Source organism: Salvelinus alpinus, chromosome 2 (assembly GCF_045679555.1).
Source record: "Salvelinus alpinus chromosome 2, SLU_Salpinus.1, whole genome shotgun sequence".
NCBI classification, from domain to species: domain Eukaryota; kingdom Metazoa; phylum Chordata; class Actinopteri; order Salmoniformes; family Salmonidae; genus Salvelinus; species Salvelinus alpinus.
In genome coordinates, this window is record NC_092087.1 from 22665301 (window position 1) to 22691129 (window position 25829).

Here is a 25829-nt window from a genome sequence, read left to right on the forward strand (position 1 = left end):
CGAGTATGACAATCGATCATGTAATGGACGAAGATCTGCGTATTCAAACTACACAACACAACGAGAAAGTAAGAAGAGACAGGGATGTTCTCAAGCGGTTTATCGACATCACTGCATTTTTGGGTATGCAAGAATGAGCTTTTAGAGGACAACAAAGAGAGGGAAAGTTACGTTAACATGGGCAACTACATGGAGCTTGCAGAGGTAATTGCACGTTATGATGCGTTACTTTCTGAACATATGGAACTTTCTACTGTCTTTTCTGTGATCATTCAGAATGATATGATAGCTTGCATCGCATCATCCATTAAAAGTGAGAGTACAAGAGAGGTGGACTCAGGATGTAAGGCACACCTACTGTACAAGGCACGGTTTGCCTTAATTCATGATAACATCAAGTCTCGGGTAGCACGAAGGTACAAAAGCCTGGACAGCATGCGATTCCTGGAGTTGTTAGATGGTAGTTAATTTGATTAATTCAAGACAAAACTGTTTAAATCTGAAATGCAGATCATTTTTCTTAACCCTTTGCTAGTATTAGATTGAGTGTTATCGTGGAAACACAAGATATAAACAAAGAAAATGAACTATTTTTCATCTTCTAGCTTTATTTAGTAGTACAGTAGTATAAATGAGTTGAATCAGCAGACAGTGGGAAGCACCACTGACCCTCAGTGAAGACTGAACACATTTCCACATCATAACAGGCTGAAGTTGTTATTCATTGTCTATGTCTACTCAAGAGATGAGTCAACAGACTAAAAAAACTACAAAAGTGTAAAACAGAAAAAGGAAAAAGATGACATCAATTACAAAGAAAAAGCATTTTTAAAACACACAGATGAAAGGAAAATGTAATCTACACAACCATATTGGCCCACAGTTCTTTCCTATTGCCTTTCTTTATGCTTTTCCACATTCCTCCTAAAAAGCAAGTATAATGTCCTAGTCCAACCAAAATACAGTGTATTCATTCTGTCATCTGGGCCACTATATATTTGTTAATGTGTTTTTTTGTCACATACACCTGGGAAAAGAACACAATGCAGAGAAATGTATTGAAAATCATGAGTATTATGTTTTGTACCCAGCTTGAGTGATCATTCTACAGTGTGAATGGAGTGACTTGGCAGAACAGAGCAGTGCAGCAAGGTACAGTACAGTATATCACACATCTACACTTTGCCACACAATCAAAGGAGGCGTGTGTTCACAGTTCACAACGTAAAAAATATAAATTAAAAAAGTGGTCTAAAAATGTGCAATGAATGTAGGTATTTAGTGTAAATATGTTCTAGATAAGAGGAATAGAGAAGGACTGAGGAGGGAGTGTGTGTTTGGGCTACAGTGGATGTGAGAGATGGGACTCTTCAACCCCTACTGTGACGCAGGAACCAATCCTCTACACACAGACACATGGTGAACCAAATAAATAAAATACGTGAAAGGCAATAATGGGAAAAACAAAATAAGAGGAGGGACATATAGTAATTGAATCTGGAAGAGTAAGTCTCCAGATTCACTTTGCACAAGGAGACATGCACACATATCAAATGATGGGTGGGGGATCGTACCATCTCTAGACCCTTTGAGTATACAGTATATGTATATCTGACTCATTCCTTATTTTGTCCCCTCCGCTTGTGACTGGAAGTTTGACGTGTATACAGTATAATATTTAATATGCATTTGTATATATATTCTCATATTAATCACACAATTCATCACAGAACCCCCTGGCATTGAGTAGCTTAGGAGCAGGGTTGGAGAGAGAGACAGGGAGACATAAGTTACTGGAGGAGGATAGGGGCACCACTGAGGGCTGCTACCCGGTGTGGAGTGAGGAAGAGATAGGGAAGTTTAGCAGGAGACCTCCATGGTCTGGGGCCCAGGCTGGTTGTCCAGGCCCCCGGTGGTGTTGGCTCCCTCCAGCAGGTTGTTGAGGTTGCGGCTGCGGCTGCTGTCCATGGAGGTGATGCTGGTAGAGGAGGTGGTGCGGGATCGGGCCAGACGAGTCATTCCAGCCGTGGGCACTACGACACAACACAGGAGTGTTAACATTCCAGTCACAATGTAGAGCACTTCATGCAATGCAGGAAGCATTATGACGTGTCCCCTCTGTTTGGGAATTACATTAATAAATCATACAAATACTGAAGATATTCACCATGCAGACAAATCTGAGAAAATAAAGGCACCGATAAAATAAAGAAAAAGCTTAAATACAGTATTCAAGCCAAAGACGCTGACAAGAAGAATGCAATTAAGGCAATACAATAAGAGCATAGAGCACAGAAAAAACATATAACTGAAGGCAAAATTAAGCAAAACATATCAAACTTCGGGCAGTCAGAAGCAGATCGATGCTTACAGGAGCAACATAACCACCTAACAAAATGTCAAAGTATGCAGACAGTTCTCCACTTAATTGAACAATACAGATGACTGAAAATACCAATATGTCATGACTTTCTGAGCATACCTTGACATTCATCTAATGTGTGTTAGGCTGAATGGAGACTGGTACGAGGCAAACTGGTCTACAACTGCTACTGCTTTAAAACCTGGTACCTGATTCGTTGCTCAGGTGACTGAGAAGAACGTAGGGAACTGTTAGCATTGATGGAGGGAGGAAAGGATTGAAAGAAGAAGAAAGGAGAACATATTGAAAGGGACTAAGGTTCATGAAAGAGCAGGTAATGAATATAAGTAATTTTTAAGGGAAAGACAACTGCTGTATACCACAGAGACAAAGGAAAGAAAAGATGTGTTCTTCCTGGGTCTGATTCTATCTGGGGTAGGTAGGTGAGAGACAGAGATAGCTCAAAGGGACAAAGCAGAATTACTCATACTAAGATGATGATGAAAGATAAACGGCATCTTGTCTCATTCATACTGTTATGTAAAAATGTCGTCTTGATATCTATTGTGCTACACGACTGTGAGAAACTGTAACCACAGAAAGGTGTTTGATGTCATGCTGAATTGTTATTTCTATTCGGAACCCTTCTCTGCATGAGAAGAGGCTTTAATCAACTCTAATCTGGCTGTGACATTTCCTCTGCAGGGAGTGATTCTGTGCTCCCACAGGAAGGCTGGGGGAGGAAACAGAAGAGCCTACTACAATTGAAATACTGTGCTGGGGCCTCATTTATAAAACAGACTTATGATCAATTTTGATCTTAAGTATGACTTACGCAGAAAACCACGTATAAGTAGTTATTTATCTTACTTTGACGTGGAAATGATCTTATCTCTATCTGATGTCTTACCCATTGTTGTCTTAGCTAGCTCTCCCAATCAACACGTGATTGCTGTATGCCTCGCTTTATGTCTCTCTCTGTCAATATGCCTTGTATACTGTTGTTTAGGATAGTTATCATTGTTTTAGTTCACTAGTCCCACTCAACATGCCTCAGATACCTCTTTTGTCCCACCTCCCACACATGCAGTGACCTCACCCAGTATAACTAGTGCGTCCAGAGATGCAACCTCTCTTATCGTCACTCAATTTCTAGGTTTACCTCCAGCCGCACCCTACCATACCCCTGTCTGTACATTATGCCCTGAAACTATCCTACCACGCCCAGAAATCTGCTCCTTTTATTATCTGTCCACAACGCACTAGACGACCAGTTTTGATAGCCTTTAGCCATACCCTCATCCTACTCCTCCTCTGTTCCTCGGGTGATATGGAGGTTAACCCAGGCCCTGCGTGTCCCCAGGCCCTCTCATTTGTTGACTTCTGTAACCGTAAAAGCCTTGGTTTCATGCATGTTAACATCAGAAGCCTCTTCCCTAAGTTTGTTTTACTCACTGCTTTAGCACACTCCGTCAACCCTGATGTCCTTGCCGTGTCTGAATCCTGGCTTAGGAAGGCCACCAATAATTCTGAGATTTCCATCCCCAACTACAACATTTTCCATCAAGATAGAACTGCCAAAGGGGGAGGAGTTGCAATCTACTGCAAAGATAGCTTGCAAAGTTCTGTCTTACTTTCCAGGTCTATGCCCAAACAGTTGAGCTTCTAAATTTAAAAATGAATCTCTCCAGAAATAAATCTCTCACTTTTGCTGCCTGTTATAGACCGCCCTCAGCTCCCAGCCGTGCCCTGGACACCATATGTGAATTGATTGCCCCCCATCTATCTTCAGAGATGTTCTGCTAGGTGACCTAAACTGGGATATGCTAACACCCCGGGAGTCCTACAATCTAAACTAGATGCCCTCAATCTCACACAAATTATCAAGGAACCCACCAGGTACAACCCTAAATCCGTAAACATGGGCACCCTCATAGATATTATCCTGCCCAACTTGCCCTCCAAATACACCTCTGCTGTTTTCAATCAGGATCTCAGTGATCACTGCCTCATTGCCTGCATCCGCTATGGGTCCGCGGTCAAACAACCACCCCTCATCACTGTCAAACGCTCCCTAAAACACTTCAGTGAGCAGGCCTTTCTAATCGACCTGGCCAAGGTATCCTGGAAGGATATTGACCTCATCCCGCCAGTAGAGGATGCCTGGTTGCTCTTTAAAAGTGCTTTCCTCACCATCTTAAATAAGCATGCCCATTCAAAAAATGTAGAACTCAGAACAGATATAGCCCTTGGTTCACCCCAGACTTGACTGCCCTTGACCAGCACAAAAACATAATGTGGCGTTCTGCATTAGCATCGAATATCCCCCGTGATATGCAACTTTTCAGTGACGTCAGGAACCAATAAACATAGTCAGTTAGGAAAGCTAAGGCTAGCTTTGCATCCTGTAGCACTAATTCCAAAAAGTTCTGGGACACTGTAAAGTCCATGGAGAATAAGAGCACCTCCTCCCAGCTGCCCACTGCACTGAGGCTCGGAAACACTGTCACCACCAATAAATCCACGATAATCGAGAATTTCAAGAAGCATTTCTCTACGGCTGGCCATGCGTTCCTCCTGGCTACCCCAACCCAGGCCAACAGCTCCGCACCCCCCGCAGCTACTTGCCCAAGCCTCCCCAGCTTCTCCTTCACCCAAATACAGATAGCAGATGTTCTGAAAAAGCTGCAAAACCTGGACCCGTACAAATCAGTTGGGCTAGACAATCTGGATCCTCTCTTTCTAAAATTATCCGTCGCCATTGTTGCAACCCCTTTTACCAGTCTGTTCAACCTCTCTTTCATATCGTCCGAGATCCCTAAAGATTGGAAAGCTGCAGCGGTCATCCCCCTCTTCAAAGGGGGTGACACTCTAGACCCAAACTGTTACAGACCTATATCCATCCTGCCCTGCCTTTCTAAAGTCTTCGAAAGCCAAGTTAACAAACAAGTTACTGACCATTTCGAATCCCACCGTACCTTCTCTGCTGTGCAATCCGGTTACCGAACTGGTCACAGGTACACCTCAGCCACGCTCAAGGTACTAAACGATATCATAACCGCCATCGATAAAAGACAGTACTGTGCAGCCGTCTTCATCGACCTGGCCAAGGCTTTCGACTCTGTCAATCACCGCATTCTTATCGGCAGACTCAACAGCCTTGGTTTCTCAAATGACTGCCTTGCCTGGTTCACCAACTACTTCTCAGATAAAGTTTAGTGTGTCAAATCGGAGGGCCTGTTGTCCGGACCTCTGGCAGTCTCTATGGGAGTACCACAGGGTTCAATTCTCGGGCTCTTTTCTCTGTATATATCAATGATGTTGCTTTTGCTGCGGGTGATTCCCTGATCCACCACTACGCAAACGACACCATTCTGTATACATCTGGCCCTTCTTTGGACACTGTGTTAACAAACCTCCAAACACGCTTCAATGCCATACACAACTCCTTCCGTGGCCTCCAACTGCTCTTAGACCCTAGTAACCCTAAATGCATGCTTTTCTACCGATCGTTGCCAACACCCGCCCGCCCGACCAGCATCACTACTCTGGACGGTTCTGACTTAGAATATGTGGACAACTACAAATCTGGCTAGACTGTAAACTCTCCTTCCAGACTCATATTAAGCATCTCCAATCCAAAATTAAATCTAGAATCGGCTTCCTATTTCGCAAAAATAGCCTCTTTCACTCACGCTGCCAAACATACCCTCGTAAAACGGACTATCCTATTGATCCTCAACTTCGGCGATGTCATTTACAAAATAGCCTCCAACACTCTACTCAGCAAACTGGATGCAGTCTATCACAGTGCCATCAGTTTTGTCATCAAAGCCCCATATACCACCCACCACTGCGACCTGTATGCTCTCGTCGACTGGCCCACGCTACATATTCGTCGCCAGACCCACTGGCTCCAGGTCATCTATAAGTCTTTGCTAGGTAAAGCTTCACCTTATCTCAGCTCACTGGTCACCATAACAACACCTACCCGTAGCACGCGCTCCAGCAGGTATATCTCACTGGTCATCCCCAAAGCCAACACCTACTTTGGCATCCTTTCCTTCCAGTTCTCTGCTGCCAATGACTGGAACGAATTGCAAAAATCGCTGAAGTTGGAGACATATCTCCCTCACTAACTTTAAGCATCAGCTATCTGAGCAGCGTACCAATCGCTGCAGCTGTACACAGCCCATCTGTAAATAGCCCATCCAATCTACCTACCTCATCCCCATATTGTTTTTATTAACTTTTTTGCTCTTTTGCACACCAGTATTTCTACTTGCACATCATCATCTGCACATCTATCACTCCAGTGTTAATTTGCTAAATTGTAATTTCTTCGCTATTTTGGCCTATTTATTGTCTTACCTCCTCACGCATTTGCACACACTGTATATAGACTTTTTCTATTGTGTTGTTGACTGTACGTTTGTTTATTCCACGTGTAACTCTGTGTTGTTGTTTTTGTCGCACTGCTTTGTTTTATCTTGGCCAGGTCGCAGTTGTAAATGAGAACTTGTTCTTAGCTGGCCTACCTGGTTTAATAAAGGTGAAATACAAATGTTAAAAATAAAAAAGTCTAGACTTGACCTAAGTGATTTTCCTGCTGGTTATGTATGGCTATTTTTTTCCCCCTTTCAGTTTAAGGTCAGAGCATTTCTTTTTTACATCAGCCACAGTTCTGTCTTGCTGCCCCACCTCGTTCACTGCAGCGGCGACACACTCCCAAGCTACCTGTTTGGCTTTGTTTGTCAACCCACTATTTAGTCCAACGAATAATACATGTTGCCTGTCTTCAATCTCCTCTACCATCGCCGTGATCTCATCTTTCAAAAAGTTTGCTTTTCTCTTTTGGTCCATGGCTATTCCTGACTAAACCATAATTTGTGCTAGTATTCTATAAGGGGAAATCGCTGAATGTAAGGCACGTTCAGGTGCCGTCAATTTGAAGTTAATTTGAGATTTATAGAGTACATAGAGCCTGTTTAAGTCTGCGCTATGCTTTGTGTCACAGGAGGAGATGCATCTTAAACAGTTTGGGTAGAAAAGAAAAGTACACAAGGCAAGTCGAGAGAGTCTCTCCCACGCAGAATTGAACAGGAAGTCAATTGCTGTTCAGCACGTCTTTGGTGCTAGTCATTCATGCTACAATCACAATTTCTCACCTACTGACAACTGAGGCTATGCAACACTGCAAAGATGATAGAGGAATTGGCAGCTGTGAGGCGTGAGGGGCGGCCTCCTCTCCGTGACCAGTGTGACAAACAGAGGGTCTTTTCAGAAACTATTGGCTGCACTCCAAACCCAGGAGGGGGTCTGGCAAAGGCTCATGGGAAACCGTGATGAAAACAATATTTAATTGAGCAATAGTTGTTATTTTTCTCACGTCAACAGGAAATACATAGAGAACACAGATCTTATCCACAAATACGTACAACAGCTTGTTAGTGGATAATCAATAAGAGTAAAGTTCCAGAGAGTAAAGTATATATATATATATTTTTTGTATGCTAGAAAGGAGTGGTTATTGAGATCACACATTTACAAAGAAAAGTAAGAGAGTTATGTACTTACTATAACCCATACCCTGAACAAAGTACTTGAAGGCCTCTGCCAGTTTCCCTGGCTGTGGAGGAGATTACAGTAAATTAGTTATCAAAAATATATATTTATATGACAATGATTTAAAAAGCTATATAAGCATATAATAACTTTCAGATCATCAAACCTCACCTGCACAACCTGAGGTAAGCCTCCACAATCAGCCATCTACAGAGAGAAGGGGGAGAAAGAGAGAACTTCTGAGTCGCTACACGTGATGCAATAGCTTAGCATATAATATTGATTATTCAGGAGGAAAATGCATAACACACACAGGATATGCTTCGCCTCACCTTAAACAGTGTAGTCTTGATTGGATTTAACCTGGAATTGCACTCCACCTGAAACAAGTTTAAAGAGAGTAAATTAACTAAATTCATTACATAAAGGAACTGATATTCAACATTTAGTTCCATCATCCTACTATATATACACAAGCATGTAGAAGTGCATGATCTATAATCACAAGCTAAACAACAACCACCCTAACTAACTCACCACTGCCTCCACTGCAGGAGATGTGTCTCCAACCACCAACAGAGAAGGGCACCTGGAGGGGAAGAGGAGGTTCTGCTTGAGCATACAAATGCATACTGCCAGTAGTGCCATTCACTCCAAACATCGGAGGCTGCTAGGTGGCTAGTAGTATTTATTTATTGTATTATTATAATCATTATTTTAAACAGGACAAATCTGAGGGAGCACGCGCCCCTGTGCCCCCTGTCGGCATGACGCCTCTGCATACTGCCCGAAAACACAGTAAAACCAGTTGAAACTCACGTCAGTGTGTTCACTGTGTCCTCATTAAGACCAATTACTGGCCTCTCGATTTCCAGATCCCGACGACTGTTATTGTAAAAGAAAAAGAAAAGACAAGGTTAAAGCCACATTCATCCAGCCAGTAGTAGAGCCAACGACTATGGTGGGCAGGAGTGAATCCCTGCTCCCTCTCCACTCCTGCCCAGCGTACCCGTTGTAGGAGGCACAGAAGAGGGCCAGGTTGTCCTGGTTGATGTCCTGGGCGATGTGAAGGCGGTAGGTCTGGACCAGCTCCTGGTTGTCTGTCAGCTCATCCTGGAGGAACACACAAGGCGTCAGAATGTGTGTGGATGGTATCATGATGTCGTCTTATATCACTTTTAAAACTATACAAATGTTCACTTTCAAACCAGGTTATCAAAGGTGAATGGAACTCCTAGTCAAAGGTGGGCAGATGCCAACCCATCATACTTACAGTGCTGAAGTGATGAGCCATCACAGTGTCCACAATGTTACTGGTCCACCCAGAGAGCTGTTGAGAAAAAAACAGGACAAGGTCTATAAATAACGCATAGCTAAAGTGACAGTCTTCTGGGAGTTCACAAGGATCTATAGCTTTGCATTCAAAGATGGGTGATTGGTTAGAGAACTACTGACCTTGGAGGCAGCCCAGTCAATCCATCCCTCGGCACACGGATCCACGTTGATCAGAACCAGGCCCTCTACCAGAGTAGGGTTGTTCAGCTGCAGGCGAGAGGAACAACATGTCAGTCCCCAACATGAGGCGAAGTAGTATAGGAGCATACCAGTCTTCATAAATGGTATAGTAAGGAAGGAATGATGATGATGAACATCTTAGGGAGATGTAGTGATTGGCATTAAAACTGCATTCAGAATGCTACAAGCTTTTGTCATTTTCAAGAAAGGCCAGATGTATCAACATAGGCTGCTGAGATGCTGGTTACCTGAAACTACGTTTATGGAATTTGAAAATCTAATTAATTCAGAATGAGAGCAGACCTCCAGAAGAACATCCAACTATGTGACCCTTATAAATGGACTCCTAGGCCCTTGAGGTCTAGAACATTTAAAAAAGATATCTTGTTTTTCCATATCCAATCTTTTTCAATCCACACAAAGAGCCTCTGGGTCTGTGTTGGGGGCTCTGGAGTGGGTGGGATGTGGACAGAGATTTATGGATCATATTCTAATAATAGCTTACTACATCATTAATCAGATATGTGAAAGACAATAAATGCCAAACAAATTGAAAATCCAATCATGTTTGAGTACTTATGACTGAGTGTGTACAGACTACAGAGCTTCCTGTCTCCTTTCCAGAGCCCTCTCAGACGGGACAAGGAGGAGCTGAGAGTTAGCACCGGGCAGAGGATCAGCTGGTTCCCTTGGAGATGTTAAAATGCACTGCTCCCGAGGTATGACTGCGCAAAAATCTAGAATCATCAACTTCTCTGAAAGCTTGTCCTGTTTTTAAATCAAATGCAGCAACAGTTGTTACCAATCTAACTTGTTTCCATTTCATTCCAACTGATGGAATTTGAAAATCAAATTTTGCTCATTAATTCTGAATGAGAGCAGACCCCCAGAGGAACATCCAACTCTGTGATTCCTAAATCCTCCAGACTAATTCCACCCCACACCCCCCTCCTCCTCCATCTTTCAGTGCTCTCTCTCTACTCCTTCTTTACGTGCTCTTTCTGCTCTCTTGTAGAGAGAGAATTCAGCAGAGCTATAAAACAAACAGGCATTGAGTGCAGAAAGAGGAAGAACACGAGAGGGACAGTGAGAGATTGAGAGTACAACAAGGTGATACGCCCCCCTCAGAATGGCAAGGTTTATAATAAACAAGAGGACTGGTGAAATGCTGCTGCATGGGTTGGTTGTGAAGCACTGATATACAGACTGACATACAACCTCTGTAATAGACCAGACTGGGAGACAGGAGATTTAGAAATTAAAATGGACAGATGAGAGAGCTGCTGTCAGTGTTATGTAGACTTACTGCAAACCGGGATAGGATGTAGGCTCCTGCTCCCACGCCAATCCCAATCACACTGTTCACCCTGTGGACATCAGGAAATAGATCACACCATCAGCAACACCAACTTACTGGCATTCCAGTCTATCCATCATCACCTAATGACTCAACTGGTCAATGTCCATGTCACTCACTTGAGCTGAGTCATAACCGAGGGCAGCATCTCAGACAGTTCGTCCATAGTAGGGTACTGGTACCCTGTGGGGAAGGGTGGTGCCGCCTCCTGCTGTCCAGGGGCGTCCACATGGACCACAGCAAAGTGCTGCGTGATCTCCAGCATGTCCTCAAAGTTAAACAGCGTGTTGAAGCATGACTTATCTGTACAGAGAGGGGAACAAAAAGATAGCAATGCAAACCCATTCATAAGAGAAAAAGAATAAAATACATCTAGAAACAAGATACACAAGAATGGCACAAATCTGTACATATCATACATCAAACACAGAACCATGGCATAAACCTTCAAGTATTACTCATAGAAGTTATGTTACATGTTTAAAACCACACTGCATCTTAGATAATGTCTTAGATAATGTCTTAGATAATGCTATATGGTTTAATCGTGCACACTCACGGTTGAGGCCAATGTCATGGTAGGTGAGGATGACTGGCCGGTTGCCCTTGGGAACGCCCCTCATGGTCACATGGAGCACGCCATGGGTAGTCTCGATATCATGCTCCTGCAGCCAATCAGAGAGGAGAACAGATAGGTCAGGGTGTTGGTAGACAGATGTAAACAGTATGGAAGTAGGGAGGGAGACATCCTGGTGGCCAGACAGACCCAACAGGCCCTTGAGGTCTAGGATATTTTAAACATTGTTTTTCCATATCCAATCTTTTTCAATCTACACAAAGAGCCTCTGGGTCTGTGTTGGGGGCTCTGGAGTGGGTGGGATGTGGACAGAGATTTATGGATCATATTCTAATAATAGCTTACTACATCATTAATCAGATATGTGAAAGACAATAAATGCCAAACAAATTGAAAATCCAATCATCTGTGAGTACTTATGACTGAGTGTGTACAGACTACAGAGCTCCCTGTCTCCTTTCCAGAGCCCTCTCAGACGGGACAAGGAAGAGCTGAGAGTTAGCACTGGGCAGAGGATCAGCTGGTTCCCTTGGAGATTTTAAAATGCACTGCTCCCGAGGTATGACTGCGCAAAAATCTAGAATCATCGCCTTCTCTGAAAGCTGCCACTGCAGGGAGGAGTAACCCTCCGCTATTAAAATTCAGACACTGAAACTGCCTTAATTTCTCTCCATGCCTCTCTCTGAGCGGAAATGTCTTTATAAGAGACTACAGCCATCCATAACATTATGATTCCAAGTCTGTGCATTAAGTTGTCAGTGTAAATTAGTCTTGGTGAGTGGGGCAAATTAGGCCCAAAAAGATGAGACAGCAATAAATTACCATCTTACTGAGCTTCATCGATATCATGACTTGAAACAGGAAGGGATGTAACACACCAAGAAAATAACAGCATCATTCCCTGGCGTGCCTCCAAACGTTCTACAGACCTATCCTGGACCTTCTAGACTCGTGACAGAAGTATCTGCTGACGTCACACACCACAACACGGCGCAAGGTCGGCATGACTTGGGACTGCGTATCTGAGTGTGGGTGTGTATTTAACAGCATGAGGGAGTGCTGGGCCTAGTCTCAGGGCCCAGTGGTAATCAATAATAAAGAAAGAGAGAGAGAGAGAGAGAGAGAGAGAGAGAGAGAGAGAGAGAGAGAGAGAGAGAGGGGAGCCTCCTCTGCTCAGAATCAGGGCTGGGAATACTGCAGCAGGCACCATTTTAGAAATGAGAATGGTGGCTATCAAAGTTCCTCTGGAGATGGTGAAGGTTAAACCTTCCTGTCAAGGACAAGGCAGCAGTATCTCTGTCTGAGATCTCAATCAGACATACCAGCCATTTTCTATGCTTTAAAATGCACTAATATGAGGTTATTGTCAGATTAAGTCTTCAATGAAATGACAGAGACAAGTACATGCAGTAATAATCAACCAGACACCCACGGAGTGGAGACACAAACAGCAGAACAGAAACACGAAGACACATGCAACAGGTTAACTAACGCCTTTACTATTATCTGTTGTATTTATGAACGTAGTATAAAAAATAAGAGAAACTTTAAAAATTGAAACAGTCCCTTCTGTGTTGCTACAGAAGGAGAGTTTTAAGGGTTTGAGAAGAGGATAGCAACAAGGACACAATGAGTGGGGAAACAACAATTATTTAAATAAATGGGATGAATACACACACACCCAGAGACGCAGATTTGAACTCACACACAACACCAACACACAGACACACATCACCAACACACACAACACCAACACACAAAACATCAACACGTGCACGCACACACACACAGTCCCATTCAAAATGCTATTTTCCCTAACTCCTAACCCTAAACCTAAACCTAACTAACCCTTACCCTAACCCTAACCTTAACCCCAAAACCCAACCTTAACGCTAACCCTGAACCTAACTCTAGATCCTAACTCTAAACCTAATTCTAACCCTAACACTAATTCGAACTAGTAATAGCATTTGACCTTGTGAGTACTAACAAAATGTCCTCAGTTGGTAACATTTTTGTTAGTTTACTATTCTTGTGGGGACTTCTGGTCCCCAGAAGTTAAGTTAAACATGTCATCTACCTCAGATCCAGTCATCTGCCTCAGATCCAGTCATCTGCCTCAATCCAGTCATCTACCTCAGATCCAGTCATCTACGTCAGATTCAGTCATCTGCCTCAGATCAGTCATCTACCTCAATCCAGTCATCTACCTCAGATCCAGTCATCTACCTCAGATTCAGTCATCTGCCTCAGATTCAGTCATCTGCCTCAGATTCAGTCATCTGCCTCAGATCCAGTCATCTACCTCAGATCCAGTCATCTACCTCAGATCCAGTCATCTACCTCAATCCAGTCATCTACACTATATATTCAAAAGTATGTGGACACCCCTTCAAATGAGTGGATTGGCTATTTCTTCCACACCCGTTGCTGACATGTGTATAAAATCAAGCACACAGCCATGCAATCTCCATAGACAAACATTGGCAGTAGAATGGCCTTACTGAAGAGCTCAGTGACTTTCAACTTGGCTCCATCATAGGATGCCACCTTTTCAACAAGTCAGTTCGTCATATTTCTGCCCTGCTAGAGCTGCCCCGCTGTCAACTGTAAGTGCTGTTACTGTGAAGTGAAAATGGGTTGAGCAGCCGCACACCATGTGCAATGCCAAGCGTCGACTGGAGTGGTGTAAAGCTTGCCACCATTGGACTCTGGAGTATTGGAAACGCGTTCTCTGGAGTGATGAATCACGCTTCAACACCTGGCAGTCCGACGGACAAATTTTGGGTTTGGCGAACGCCAGGAGAACACGACCTGCCCCAATGCATAGTGCCAACTGTAACATTTGGTGGAGGAGGAATAATGCTGGGGCTGTTTTTCATGGTTCGGGCCCCTTAGTTCCAGTGAAGGGAAATCGTAACGCTACAGCATACAATGACATTCTGGACGATTCTGTGCCTCCAACTTTGTGGCAACAGTTTGGGGAATGCCCTTTCCTGTTTCAGCATGACAATGCCCTCGTGCACAAAGCGAGTTCCAAACAGAAGTGGTTTTCGAGATTGGTGTGGAAGAACTTGACTGGCCTGCACAGAGCCCTGACCTCAACTCAATCGAACACCTTTGGGATGAATTGGAACGCTGACTGCGAGCCAGGCCTAATCCCCCAACATCAGTGTCTGACCTCACTAATGCTCTTGTGGCTGAATGGAAGCAAGTCCCTGCAGCAATTTTCCAACATCTAGTGGAAAGCCTTCCCAGAAGAGTGGATGTTATAGCAGCAAAGGGGGGACCAACTCCATATCAATGCCCATGATTTTGGAATGAGATGTTTGACAAGCAGGTGTCCACATACCTTTGGTCATGTAGTGTACCTCAGATCCTTGTCTTTGGGTAGTATTGATCTATCTAGGAGTAAGACATGCTCACACTCTGTTTTGCTTCTTCCCTTCACCTCTATCCCTTTACACACACACACACACACACACACACACACACACACACACACACACACACACACACACACACACACACACACACACACACACACACACACACACACACACACACACACACACACACACACACACACACACACCACAGTTGAGCCTCAGACGCAAACAGACCTGGGGTGGGGCTGCTGGCCTGGACAGGGAGGGGGAAGAGTAGTGAGCACTGCAATGGCTACTGCGACCCTTTTACCCTTAATTAACAACAGTGGAACGAGGCTTCTGCAATGGGGGTTTAGATAAACTTCATAGAATGTGGAGGAGAATGTTAATGTGGGGTTTAGGTTTGTGTATTGTCAGAGATGGCTGATAATGATCTATAACAGATGGAGGGCTAAACTGAGAGGTGTCTGCAGTGACACCCAGAGGAATTTGCCAAAGATGGAAACACAGTCACACAGAGAAGGAAAAGAGGGAAATAATGAGGAGAGGGAGACTGAGGAGAGGAGAGAGGGAGAGGATAGAGAGGGTGAGGATAGAGAGGTTGAGGAGAGAGAGAAGGAAAAGGTGAGGGAAAGTAAAAAGGCAGAGTAATGTGTCATGCCTCACCTATTCCTGCCAAGGGTGTGTGTCTGTGTGTCTCAGTCGCCAGATCTCAACTCAATTGAACACTTCTGGGAGATTCTGGAGCGGCGCCTGAGACAGCGTTTTCCACCACCATCAATAAAACACCAAATGATGGCATTTGTCATGGAAGAATGGTCCCTCCAATAGAGTCCCAGACACTTCTATGCCAAGGCGCATTGAAGCTGTTCTGACTCATGGTGGCCCAACACCCTATTAAGACACTTTATGTTGGTGTTTCCTTTATTTTGGCAATTCAAGACCAGAGAGAGCCTGTCTATGTCATGGGGTTGAAAACAGCATTTAGCCTGGAAAGGCACTTGTAGGATATCTTTCAGACTGCACATCTGTTGTTGCTATGTGGGTGAAAGATCAGTTCCTTTTCACTGTCATACTGTTGCAGTTCATACGGATACATACACAGGGATCGCAAGGCCTGTTTAGCTGGTCACTGTCACCACTGATCTGAACAAAGAAAATTGCTCTTTTCTCTTCACGATCTGGCAAACACAGACACAAAAAATGCAGAATGTGCAGAGACGAGCACACACAGACAGACACATACCCATATTCTCCTGTATGCTCAGACTCCTGAACGCTTACGCACATTCATATTTCATGCCATTATATTGACATGCACCTACAACGCACAATAACATATTCATGACATCTATGTTGAAAACACACACATGCACAAATATACGTACTCACTCACACACAAACATGCAATCCCCCGCACACAAATTACGAACAGTCTCGACAGTAAGTGCACTCAAACACACAAATTAGTGTCCACCCGCACAAACGCCTCTCTGCAAACTGAAACGGCTGGCTGTCTGAAGAGGCAGTTAGGCAGGCAGGTATTCTGCCAACCAGCCAGGAAGACCAGCCCCTCCCATAGATCCGGGGTCTCTCTACCCAGACCCTGACCCAGCCCCGTGAAACTAAACCCAGCGAGGTGTGTCAGTCAGACGCACTCACCAGTGCATTCCCAGAGCATGCGATCTGGTCCAGGTCCAGAATGGCTGACATGTTTCCCAGGCAGGAGAGGACTGTGTGCTGCTGGGAGCTTTAAAGATCTCCACAATGAGGGCGGGAGAGAGGGAGGGAGGCAGCGCAGGAGGGAGAGTGAGAGAGCAAGAGAGAGAGAGACAGAGACAGAGAAAGAGAGAGAGCGAGAGAGAGAGTGAGCGCAAGAGTGTAATGGGGAGTTAGAGAGACTAACTGCACCAGCTAGACCAGCAAGAGGGAAAGGAGATAGTGACATAAAGGGTGAATATTTTTTATGAGAGTGGGAGGGATGGAAAAGATGCAGAGCTAGAGGACGGGTGATAGAAGGAGAGACAGAGTGAGTGAGACTGCAGTTCGCGCTTGGTAAGCACAGCGCATCCCTGCTTCCAGGGCTGTGTACCAGTTATTCTAATTGGATTTCAGCAGGTCAGGTGGGCAGAACGGGGGCGAGCTAGAGGAGAACAGGGGAGAGGGATGGGGATGGATGGATGGATTGATGGAGAGAGAGAGAGAGAGAGAGAGAGAGAGAGAGAGAGAGAGAGAGAGAGAGAGAGAGAGAGAGAGAGAAAGGAGGGGGTATTAAGTGGAGGCATGCAGGCAGCCCAGGAGACAAGCAGCACTCTGACGTCACAGAGAGAGAGAGTGGTGCTGTAGAAGGGATGCTGACTTTGACGATTGACTGCTTCCTTCCAGTGCATTCTGCATCAGCTCAGCAGCAGCGCTCTGAAATCAATGTCTGATCATGATTCAATTTGTGGGCTAGAATTGGATTAAACACTGTACCTGTCATCAATGAGCAACCAGGCTAATCATATGAAGATAAAATAATATCTTCTTGTTGCAGAGTGAAAACTCAAATGGCAGTGGCAGTGAAACATCAAATTGCTGAAGCTATTTTGGGCTCTGAGGGAAGAAGGTCTGCATTGAATATCAATATGATCTCAGTCTTCTAATGCACCAATATGATTTTGTAACATCAGATTTTCCAGTATGAAGGCATTCAGTAATGATTTTGCTCAATAACGACTCCGCAATGAACCAGCTGTGACCCCATGGTCATCCAAAGAATGATGGGCTGCAAAAGAGAAATTTGTATCCAAAAGAGATTGACAAATGTCTATATTACACTGTCTACGAGTGAGTGTGCGTGTATGCATGCATTCACTGGAATCAGTATATGTGAGTGGTGCATACAGCGATACACAGATCTTTCTCTGTAAACGTCTCTCCTTCTCTATCAAACCTGATAACCTTTTAAAAATAAAAATAAATTCACCTTTATTTAACCAGGTAGGCCAGCTGAGAACAAGTTCTCATTTACAACTGCGACCTGGCCAAGATAAAGCAAAGCAGTGCGACAAAAACAACAACACAGAGTTACACATAAACAAACCTACAGTCAATAACACAATAGAAAAATCTATGTACAGTGTGTGCAAATGTAGAAGATTAGGCAGGTAAGGCAATAAATAGGCCTTAGAGGTGAAATAATTACAATTTAGCATTAACACTGCAGCGATAGATGTGCAGATGATGATGTGCAAGTAGAGATACTGGGGTGCAAAAGAGCAAGAGGATAAATAACAATATGGGGATGAGGTAGTTGGGTGTGCTATTTACAGATTGGCTGTGTACAGGTACAGTGATCAGTAAGCTGCTCTGACAGATGATGCTTAAAGTTAGAGAGGGAGATATAAGTCTCCAGCTTCAGTGATTTTTGCAATTCGTTCCAGTCATTTGCAGCAGAGAACTGGAAGGAAAGGCAGCCAAAGGGAGTGTTGGCTTTGGCGATGACCAGTGAAATATACCTACTGGAGCGCGTGCTACGGGTGGGTGTTGCTATGGTGACCAGTTAGCTGAGATAAGGCGGGGCTTTACCTAGCAAAGACTTATAGATGACCTGGAGCCAGTGGGTTTGGCGACGAATATGTAGCGAGGGCCAGCCAACGAGAGCATACAGGTCGCAGTGGTGGGTAGTATATGGGGCTTTGGTGACAAAACGGATGGCACTGTGATAGACTACATCCAGTTTGCTGAGTAGAGTGTTGGAGGCTATTTTGTAAAATCGCCAAAGTCAAGGATCGGTAGGATAGTCAATTTTACGAGGGTATGTTTGGCAGCATGAGTGAAGTAGGCTTTGTTGCGAAATAGGAAGCCGATTCTAGATTTCATTTTGGATTGGAGATGCTTAATGTGTGTCTGGAAGGAGATTTTACAGTCTAACCAGACACCTAGGTATTTGTAGTTGTCCACATATTCTAGGTCAGAACCGTCCAGAGTAGTGATGCTTGTCGGGCGGGCGGGTGTTGGCAGCAATTGGTTGAAGAGCATGTATTTAGTTTTACTAGCATTTAAAAGCAGTTGGAGGCCACGGAAGGAGTGTTGTATGGCATTGAAGCTTGTTTGGAGGTTTGTTAACACAGTGTCCAAAGAAGTGCCAGATGTATACAGAATGGTGTCGTTTGCGTAGAGGTGGATCAGAGAATCACCAGCAGCAAGAGCGACGTCGTTGATATATACAGAGAAAATAGTCTGCCCGAGAATTGAACCCTGTGGTACCCCCATAGAGACTGCCAGAGGTCCGGATAACAGGCCCTCCGATTTGACACACTGAACTCTATCTGAGAAGTAGTTGGTGAACCAGGCCAGGCAGTCATTTGAGAAACTAAGGCTATTGAGTCTGCCCGATAAGAATGTGGTGATTGACAGAGTCGAAAGCCTTGGCCAGGTTGATGAAGACGGCTGCACAGTACTGTCTTTTATCGATGGCGGTTATGATATTGTTTAGGACCTTGAGTGTGGCTGAGGTGCACCCATGACCAGCTCGGAAACCAGATTGCATAGTGGAGAAGGTACGGTGGGATTCACAATTGGTCGGTGATCTGTTTGTTAACTTGGCTTTCAAAGATTTTAGAAAGGCAGGGCAGGATGGATATAGGTCTATAACAGTTTGGGTCTAGAGTGTCTCACCCTTTGAAGAGGGGGATGACCGCGGCAGCTTTCCAATTTTTGGGGATCTCAGACGATACGAAAGAGAGGTTGAACAGGCTAGTAATAGGGGTTGCAACAATTTCGGCAGATCATTTTAGAAAGAGAGGGTCCAGATTGTCTCGCCCGGCTGATTTTTAGGGATCCAGAACTTGCAGCTCTTTCAGAACATCAGCTTGGGCAAGTTGCTGCAGGGGGTGCAGAGCTGTTGGCCGGGGTAGCCAGGTGGAAAGCATGGCCAGCCGTAGACAAATGCTTATTGAAATAATCAATTATCGTAGATTTATCGGCGGTGACAGTGTTTCCTAGCCTTAGTACAGTGGGCAGCTGGGAGGAGGTGCTCTTATTCTCCATGGACTTTACAGTGTCCCAAAACCTTTTGGAATTAGTGCTAGAGGATGCAAATTTCTGTTTGAAAAAGCTAGCCTTAGCTTTCCTAACTGACTGTGGATAATGGTTCCTGACTTCCATGAAAAGTTGCATATTGCAGGGGCTATTCGATGCTAATGCAGAACGCCACAGGATGTTTTTGTGTTTGTCAAGGGCAGTCAAGTCTGGGGTGAACCAAGGGCTATGTCTGTTCTTAGTTCAACAAGTTTTGAATGGGGTATGCTCATTTAAGATGGTGAGGAAAGCACTTTTAAAGAGCAACCAGGCATCCTCTACTGACAGGATGAGGTCAATATCCTTCCAGGATACCCGGGCCAGGTCGATTAGAAAGGCCTGTTTGCTGAAGTATTTTAGGGAGCGTTTGAAGATGATGAGTATGGTTTGACCTCAGACCCATTACGGACGCAGGGAATGAGGCAGTGATCGCTGAGATCCTGGTTGAAGATAGCAGAGGTGTATTTAGAGGGCAAGTTGGTCAGGATGATATCTAAGAGGGTGCCAATGGTTACGGATTTAGGGTTGTACCTGGTAGGTTTCTTGATAATTTGTGTGATTGAGTGCATCTAGCTTGAGTGCATCTAGTTTAGATTGAGTGCATCTAGCTTAGATTGTAGGAAAATTTGAGGAAAAGGGTGCCAAAGTTCTAAGAACATATCGACTGTAGTACTTGCGCTGCTAAAAAACTCGACCACTGTTACTCCAACTTCCGGGATGCATACAAGGCCCCCCCTCGCCCTCCTTTCAGCAAATCTGACCACGATTCCATTTTGCTCCTCCCTTCCTATAGGCAGAAACTCAAACAGGAAGTACCCGTGCTAAGGACTATCCAGCGCTGGTCTGACCAATCGGAATCCATACTTTAAGATTGTTTTGATCACGCGGACTGGGATATGTTCCGGTTAGCTTCAGAGAATAACATCAACCTATATACTGACACGGTGACTGAGTTAATCAGGAAGTGAATAGGAGATGTTGAACCCACTGTCACTATTAAAACCTACCCTAACCAGAAACCGTGGAAAGGTAGCAGCATTCGTGCAAAACTGAAAGTGCGAACCACAGCATTTAACCATGCTAAGGTGACTGGGAATATGGCAGAATACAAACAGTGTAGTTATTTCCTCTGCAAGGCAATCAAACAGGCAAAACGTCAGTATAGAGACAAAGTGTAGTCGCAATTAAACGGCTCAGACATGAGACGTATGTGGCAGGGTCTACAGACAATCACGAACTACAAAAGGAAAACCAGCCACATCGTGAACACCGACGTCTTGCTTCCAGATAAGCTAAACACATTCTTCGCCCGCTTTGAGGATAACACAGTGCCACCGACGCGGCCTGCTGCCAAGGACTGTGGGCTCTCCTTCTCCGTGGTCAACGTGTGTAAGACATTTAAGCGTGTTAACCCTCGCAAGGCTGCCGGCCCAGACAACATCCCTAGCCGCGTCCTCAGAGCATGAGCAGACCAGCTAGCTGGTGTGTTTACGGACATATTCAATCTCTCCCTATCCCAGTCTGCTGTCCCCACATGCTTCAAGATGGCCACCATTGTTCCTGTACCCAAGAAAGCAAAGGTAACTGAACTAAATGACTATCCCCGTAGCACTCACTTCTGTCATCATGATGTGCTTTCAGAGACTAGTCAAGTATCATATCACCTCTACCTTATCTGTCACCCTAGACCCACTTCAATTTGCTTACTACTTCAATAGATCCACAGACGATGCAATCGCCATCACATTGCACACTGCCCTATCCCATCTGGATAAGAGGAATAGCTATGTAAGAATGCTGTTCATTGACTATAGCTCAGCATTCAACACCATAGTACCCTCCATGCTCATCATCAAGCTTGAGGCCCTGGGTCTGAACCCCGCCCTGTGCAACTGGATCCAGGACTACCTGACTGGCCACCCCAGGTGGTGAAGGTAGGAAACAACACCTCCACTTCACTGATCCTCAATACTTGGGCCCCACAAGGATGCGTGCTCAGCCCCCTCCTGTACTCCCTGTTCACCCATGACTGTGTGGCCAAGCACGCCTCCAACTCAATCATCAAGTTTGCAGACGACACAACAGTAGTAAGCTTGATTACCAACAATGACAAGACAGCCTACAGGGAGGAGGTGAGGGCTCTGGGAGTGTGGTGCCAGGAAAATAACCACTCAATGTCAACAAAACAAAGGAGATGATCGTGGACTTCAGGAAACAGCAGAGGGAGCATCCCCCTATCCACGTCGATAGGACCGCAGTGGAGAAGGTGGAACGCTTCAAGTTCCTCGGCGTACACATCACTGACAAACTGAAATGGTCCACCCACACAGACAGTGTGGTGAAGAAGGCGCAACAGCACCTCTTCAACCTCAAGAGGCTGAAGAAATTTGGCTTGGCAAACCCTCACAACATTTTAAAGATGCACAATTGAGAGCATCCTATCAGGCTGTATCACCGCTTGGTCGTGCGGTCTGCCGAACGCATCACCGTGGGCAAACTACCTGCCCTCCAGGACACCTACAGCACCTGATGTCACAGGAAGGCCAAAAAGATCATCAAGGACAACAACCACCCAAGCCACTGCCTGTTCACCCCGCTATCATCCAGAAGGCGAGGTCAGTACAGGTGCATCAAAGCTGGGACAGAGAGACTGAAAAACAGCTTCCATCTCAAGGCCATCAGCCTGTTAAATAGCCATCACTAGCACATAGAGGCTGCTGCCTATATACATAGACTTGAAATCACTGGCCACTTTAATAAACGGAACACTAGCCACTTTAATAATGTTTACTTTTCTTGCATTACTCATCTCATATGTATATACAGTCGTGGCCAAAAGTTTTGAGAATGACACAAATATTAATTTCCACAAAGTTTGCTGCTTCAGATGATATTTTTGTCAGATGTTACTATGGAATACTGTAGTATAATTACAAGCATTTCATAAGTGTCAAAGGCTTTTATTGACAATTACATGAAGTTGATGCAAAGAGTCAATATTTGCAGTGTTGGCCCTTCTTTTTCAGGAGAAGTTGCTCTCGGAGGATGTGTTGGTACCATTCTTTATTCATGGCTGTGTTCTTAGGCAAAATTGTGAGTGAGCCCACTCCCTTGGCTGAGAAGTAACCGCACACATGAATGGTCTAAGGATGCTTTACTGTTGGCATGACACAGGACTGATGGTAGCGCTCACCTTGTCTTCTCCGGACAAGCTTTTTTCCGGAAGCCCCAAACAATCGGAAAGAGGATTCATCAGAGAAAATGACTTTACCCCAGTCCTCAGCAGTCCAATCCCTGTACCTTTTGCAGAATATCAGTCTGTCCCTAATGTTTTTCCTGGAGAGAAGTGGCTTCTTTGCTGCCCTTCTTGACACCAGGCCATCCTCCAAAAGTCTTCGCCTCACTGTGCGTGCAGATGCACTCACACCTGCCTGCTGCCATTCCTGAGCAAGCTCTGTACTGGTGGTGCCCCGATCCCGCAGCTGAATCAACTTTAGGAGACAGTCCTGGCGCTTGCTGGACTTTCTTGGGTGCCCTGAAGCCTTCTTCACAACAATTGAACCGCTCTCCTTGAAGTTCTTGATGATCCAATAAATGGTTGATTTAGGTGCAATCTTACTGGCAGCAATATCCTTGCCTGTGAAGCCCTTTTTGTGCAAAGCAATGATGACGGCACATGTTTCCTTGCAGGTAACCATGGTTGACAGAGGAAGAAAAGAACAATGATTCCAAGAACCACCCTCCTTTTGAAGCTTCCAGTCTGTAATTCGCATAGAGATTCGAACTCAATCAGCATAACAGAGTGATCTCCAGCCTTGTCCTCGTCAACACTCACACATGTGTTAACGAGAGAATCACTGACATGATGTCAGCTTGTCCTTTTGTGGCAGGGCTGAAAGGCAGTGGAAATGTTTTTTGGGGATTCAGTTCATTTGCATGGCAAAGAGGGACTTTGCAATTAATTGCAATTCATCTGATCACTCTTCATAACATTCTGGAGTATATGCAAATTGCCATCATACAAACTGAGGCAGCAGACTTTGTGAAAATGTATATTTGTGTCATTCTCAAAACTTTTGGCCACGACTGTACTGTATTCTATTACTATTCTACTGTATCTTAGTCTATGCCGCTCTGACATTGCTCTTCCATATATTTATATATTCTTAATTACATTCCTTTCCTTAGATTTGTGTGTATTGGGTATATGTTGTGAAATTGTTAGATATTACTTGTTAGATATTACTGCACTGTCGGAGATAGAAACAAGCATTTCTCTACAAGCGCAATAACATCTGCTAAACACGTGTATGTGACCAATAACATTTTATTTTTTTATTTTATTTACTGTATGTTCTCATCTCTATGCGAGTTTCCCACTAGCAATTACCAGTTGGAGGGGCGTTCAAGTGGATTTTCCCCAGTTGTATATTTACGAATTTAGGAGATGTTATGAATGCAGCATAACAGATTGCTGGCCAAATGGGCTGAGTTTACCCGTGGAGACCAATAGGACGTACAAACTATAGAATGGATTGAGTGGGCGGAGCAGCAAACTCAGTGTATGTTCTATTGGTCCTACAGTGTGAACTCCACCGACTGTCACGTGGAGTGGAACAGGTGAACCCTAGAGCATATTCAGACGAGGAGACTGGGATGAGGTAACCAAGGTATTTATTGAAACACGGGGGGAAGATTGAGTGCTGGCCAGGGGAAGCTCGGGCGGATTGCTGGAAACCAGGTGCGGAGGCTGAGGCTGGAGCGAGAGGAGTGGGGACAGGGTAAGCAGGTCCGGAGGGGAATCCAAGGGAGCGTAGAGTGGAGACAGAGTAGTAGGACTGACGAGAAGTCGGACTGGAAACAGGGACCAGAGTCAGAGCGGGCAGAACTGTAGCGGAAAGGAAAACAGGGTCAGGCAACGGAAATCAGGCACAACAGGAACAAACGGCTAGAAACATGGACGGACTGGGCAGAAATTACAATCTGGCAGTGTGGAAATGGCAGGACTGAGTATTTGTAGAGGTCTTGATTATGGAACAGGTTCCAGCTGGTGGGGATCTGCTCTGACTCAGCACACCTGTCTCCGCCCACACAATCACACACACACACACAGAGAGAGAGGGAGAGGGAGAGAGCACTGTGGGAGTGGCAGCAGATCAAGGAGACACCGGATGAGCACTAGAGGGCGTGGCAGGAGCAGATGTGACACCGACAGTGTCAGGCAAGCTGGGTGGAGCACTGCTATTCCAGCTGCTCTGTCTTCATCTGACTACGTTTTCTCTCATAGTCCAAGAGCATCTGGTCATCATGGTGGCAGAGGGCTACTCATTTCTCCTAACTGGAGATTTTCTCTTCTCTCCCTCTCTCACCTGTCCATCTCCTCATTTGAATTCCATGCTGTCACTGTCACTTGTTCACTCAAGCTTTACATTGTTGTCATTTATCGCCCACCAGGTACCCTTGGATAGTTCCTCAATGAGCTTGACACCTTGATAAGCTCATTTCCTGACGAGGGCTCACCGCTCTTCATACTTGGCGACTTCAACCTCCCAACGTCTGCCTTCGATTAATTGCTTTACAACTCTCTCTTTCCCCGCCTTGCCTCTTTTGACCTTACCATTTCCCTAACCCCTCCAACTCCCCTCCAACTCACAAGGAAAAACACTTGATCTCATTTTTACTAGAGGCTGCTCACCTACTAATCACACTGCAACCCCCTCCAGGTCTCTGATCAATACTTTGTTTCCTTTTCTGACTACCAGCTGTTGGCTGGGCTCCCCGCTTGTGCCATCAAACCCCTACAACTTATCCAGAACGCTGCAGCCCGCCTGGTTTTCAACCTTCCCAAGTTCTCCCATGTCATCCCGCTCCTCTGCACTAGAAGCTTGCATCCACTACAAGAGCATGGTGCTTGCCTACAGAACAGCAAGAGGAACTGCCCCTCCCAACTTTCAGGCTATGCTCAAACCCTACATCACAACCTGAGCACTCCGGTCTGCC

The 25829-nt window shown here is 45.0% G+C and overlaps 1 protein-coding gene across 4 annotated transcripts in view; it reads right to left on the bottom strand.

The window, feature by feature from the left end:
* Positions 1-588: 588 nt before the first annotated feature.
* Positions 589-25829, bottom strand: part of LOC139557076 (protein NDRG3-like) — a 53208-nt gene continuing 27967 nt past the window's right edge. The window contains exons 1-14 of one of the 4 annotated variants that reach the window (XM_071371433.1): positions 16428-16801; positions 11359-11464; positions 10919-11102; positions 10749-10809; positions 9383-9469; positions 9201-9257; positions 8937-9040; positions 8747-8812; positions 8465-8516; positions 8260-8307; positions 8099-8134; positions 7940-7991; positions 2572-2610; positions 589-2033 (exon numbers count right to left, since the gene is read on the bottom strand). In XM_071371433.1, coding sequence (XP_071227534.1) covers positions 1861-2033; positions 2572-2610; positions 7940-7991; positions 8099-8134; positions 8260-8307; positions 8465-8516; positions 8747-8812; positions 8937-9040; positions 9201-9257; positions 9383-9469; positions 10749-10809; positions 10919-11102; positions 11359-11464; positions 16428-16478 — 1116 coding nt within the window. In that variant the 5' untranslated portion in view covers positions 16479-16801 and the 3' untranslated portion in view covers positions 589-1860. Of the gene's footprint in view, positions 2034-2571; positions 2611-7939; positions 7992-8098; positions 8135-8259; positions 8308-8464; positions 8517-8746; positions 8813-8936; positions 9041-9200; positions 9258-9382; positions 9470-10748; positions 10810-10918; positions 11103-11358; positions 11465-16427; positions 16803-25829 lie in introns of those variants that run through there. The other 3 variants (XM_071371424.1, XM_071371451.1, XM_071371442.1) reach the window with 3 other exon arrangements.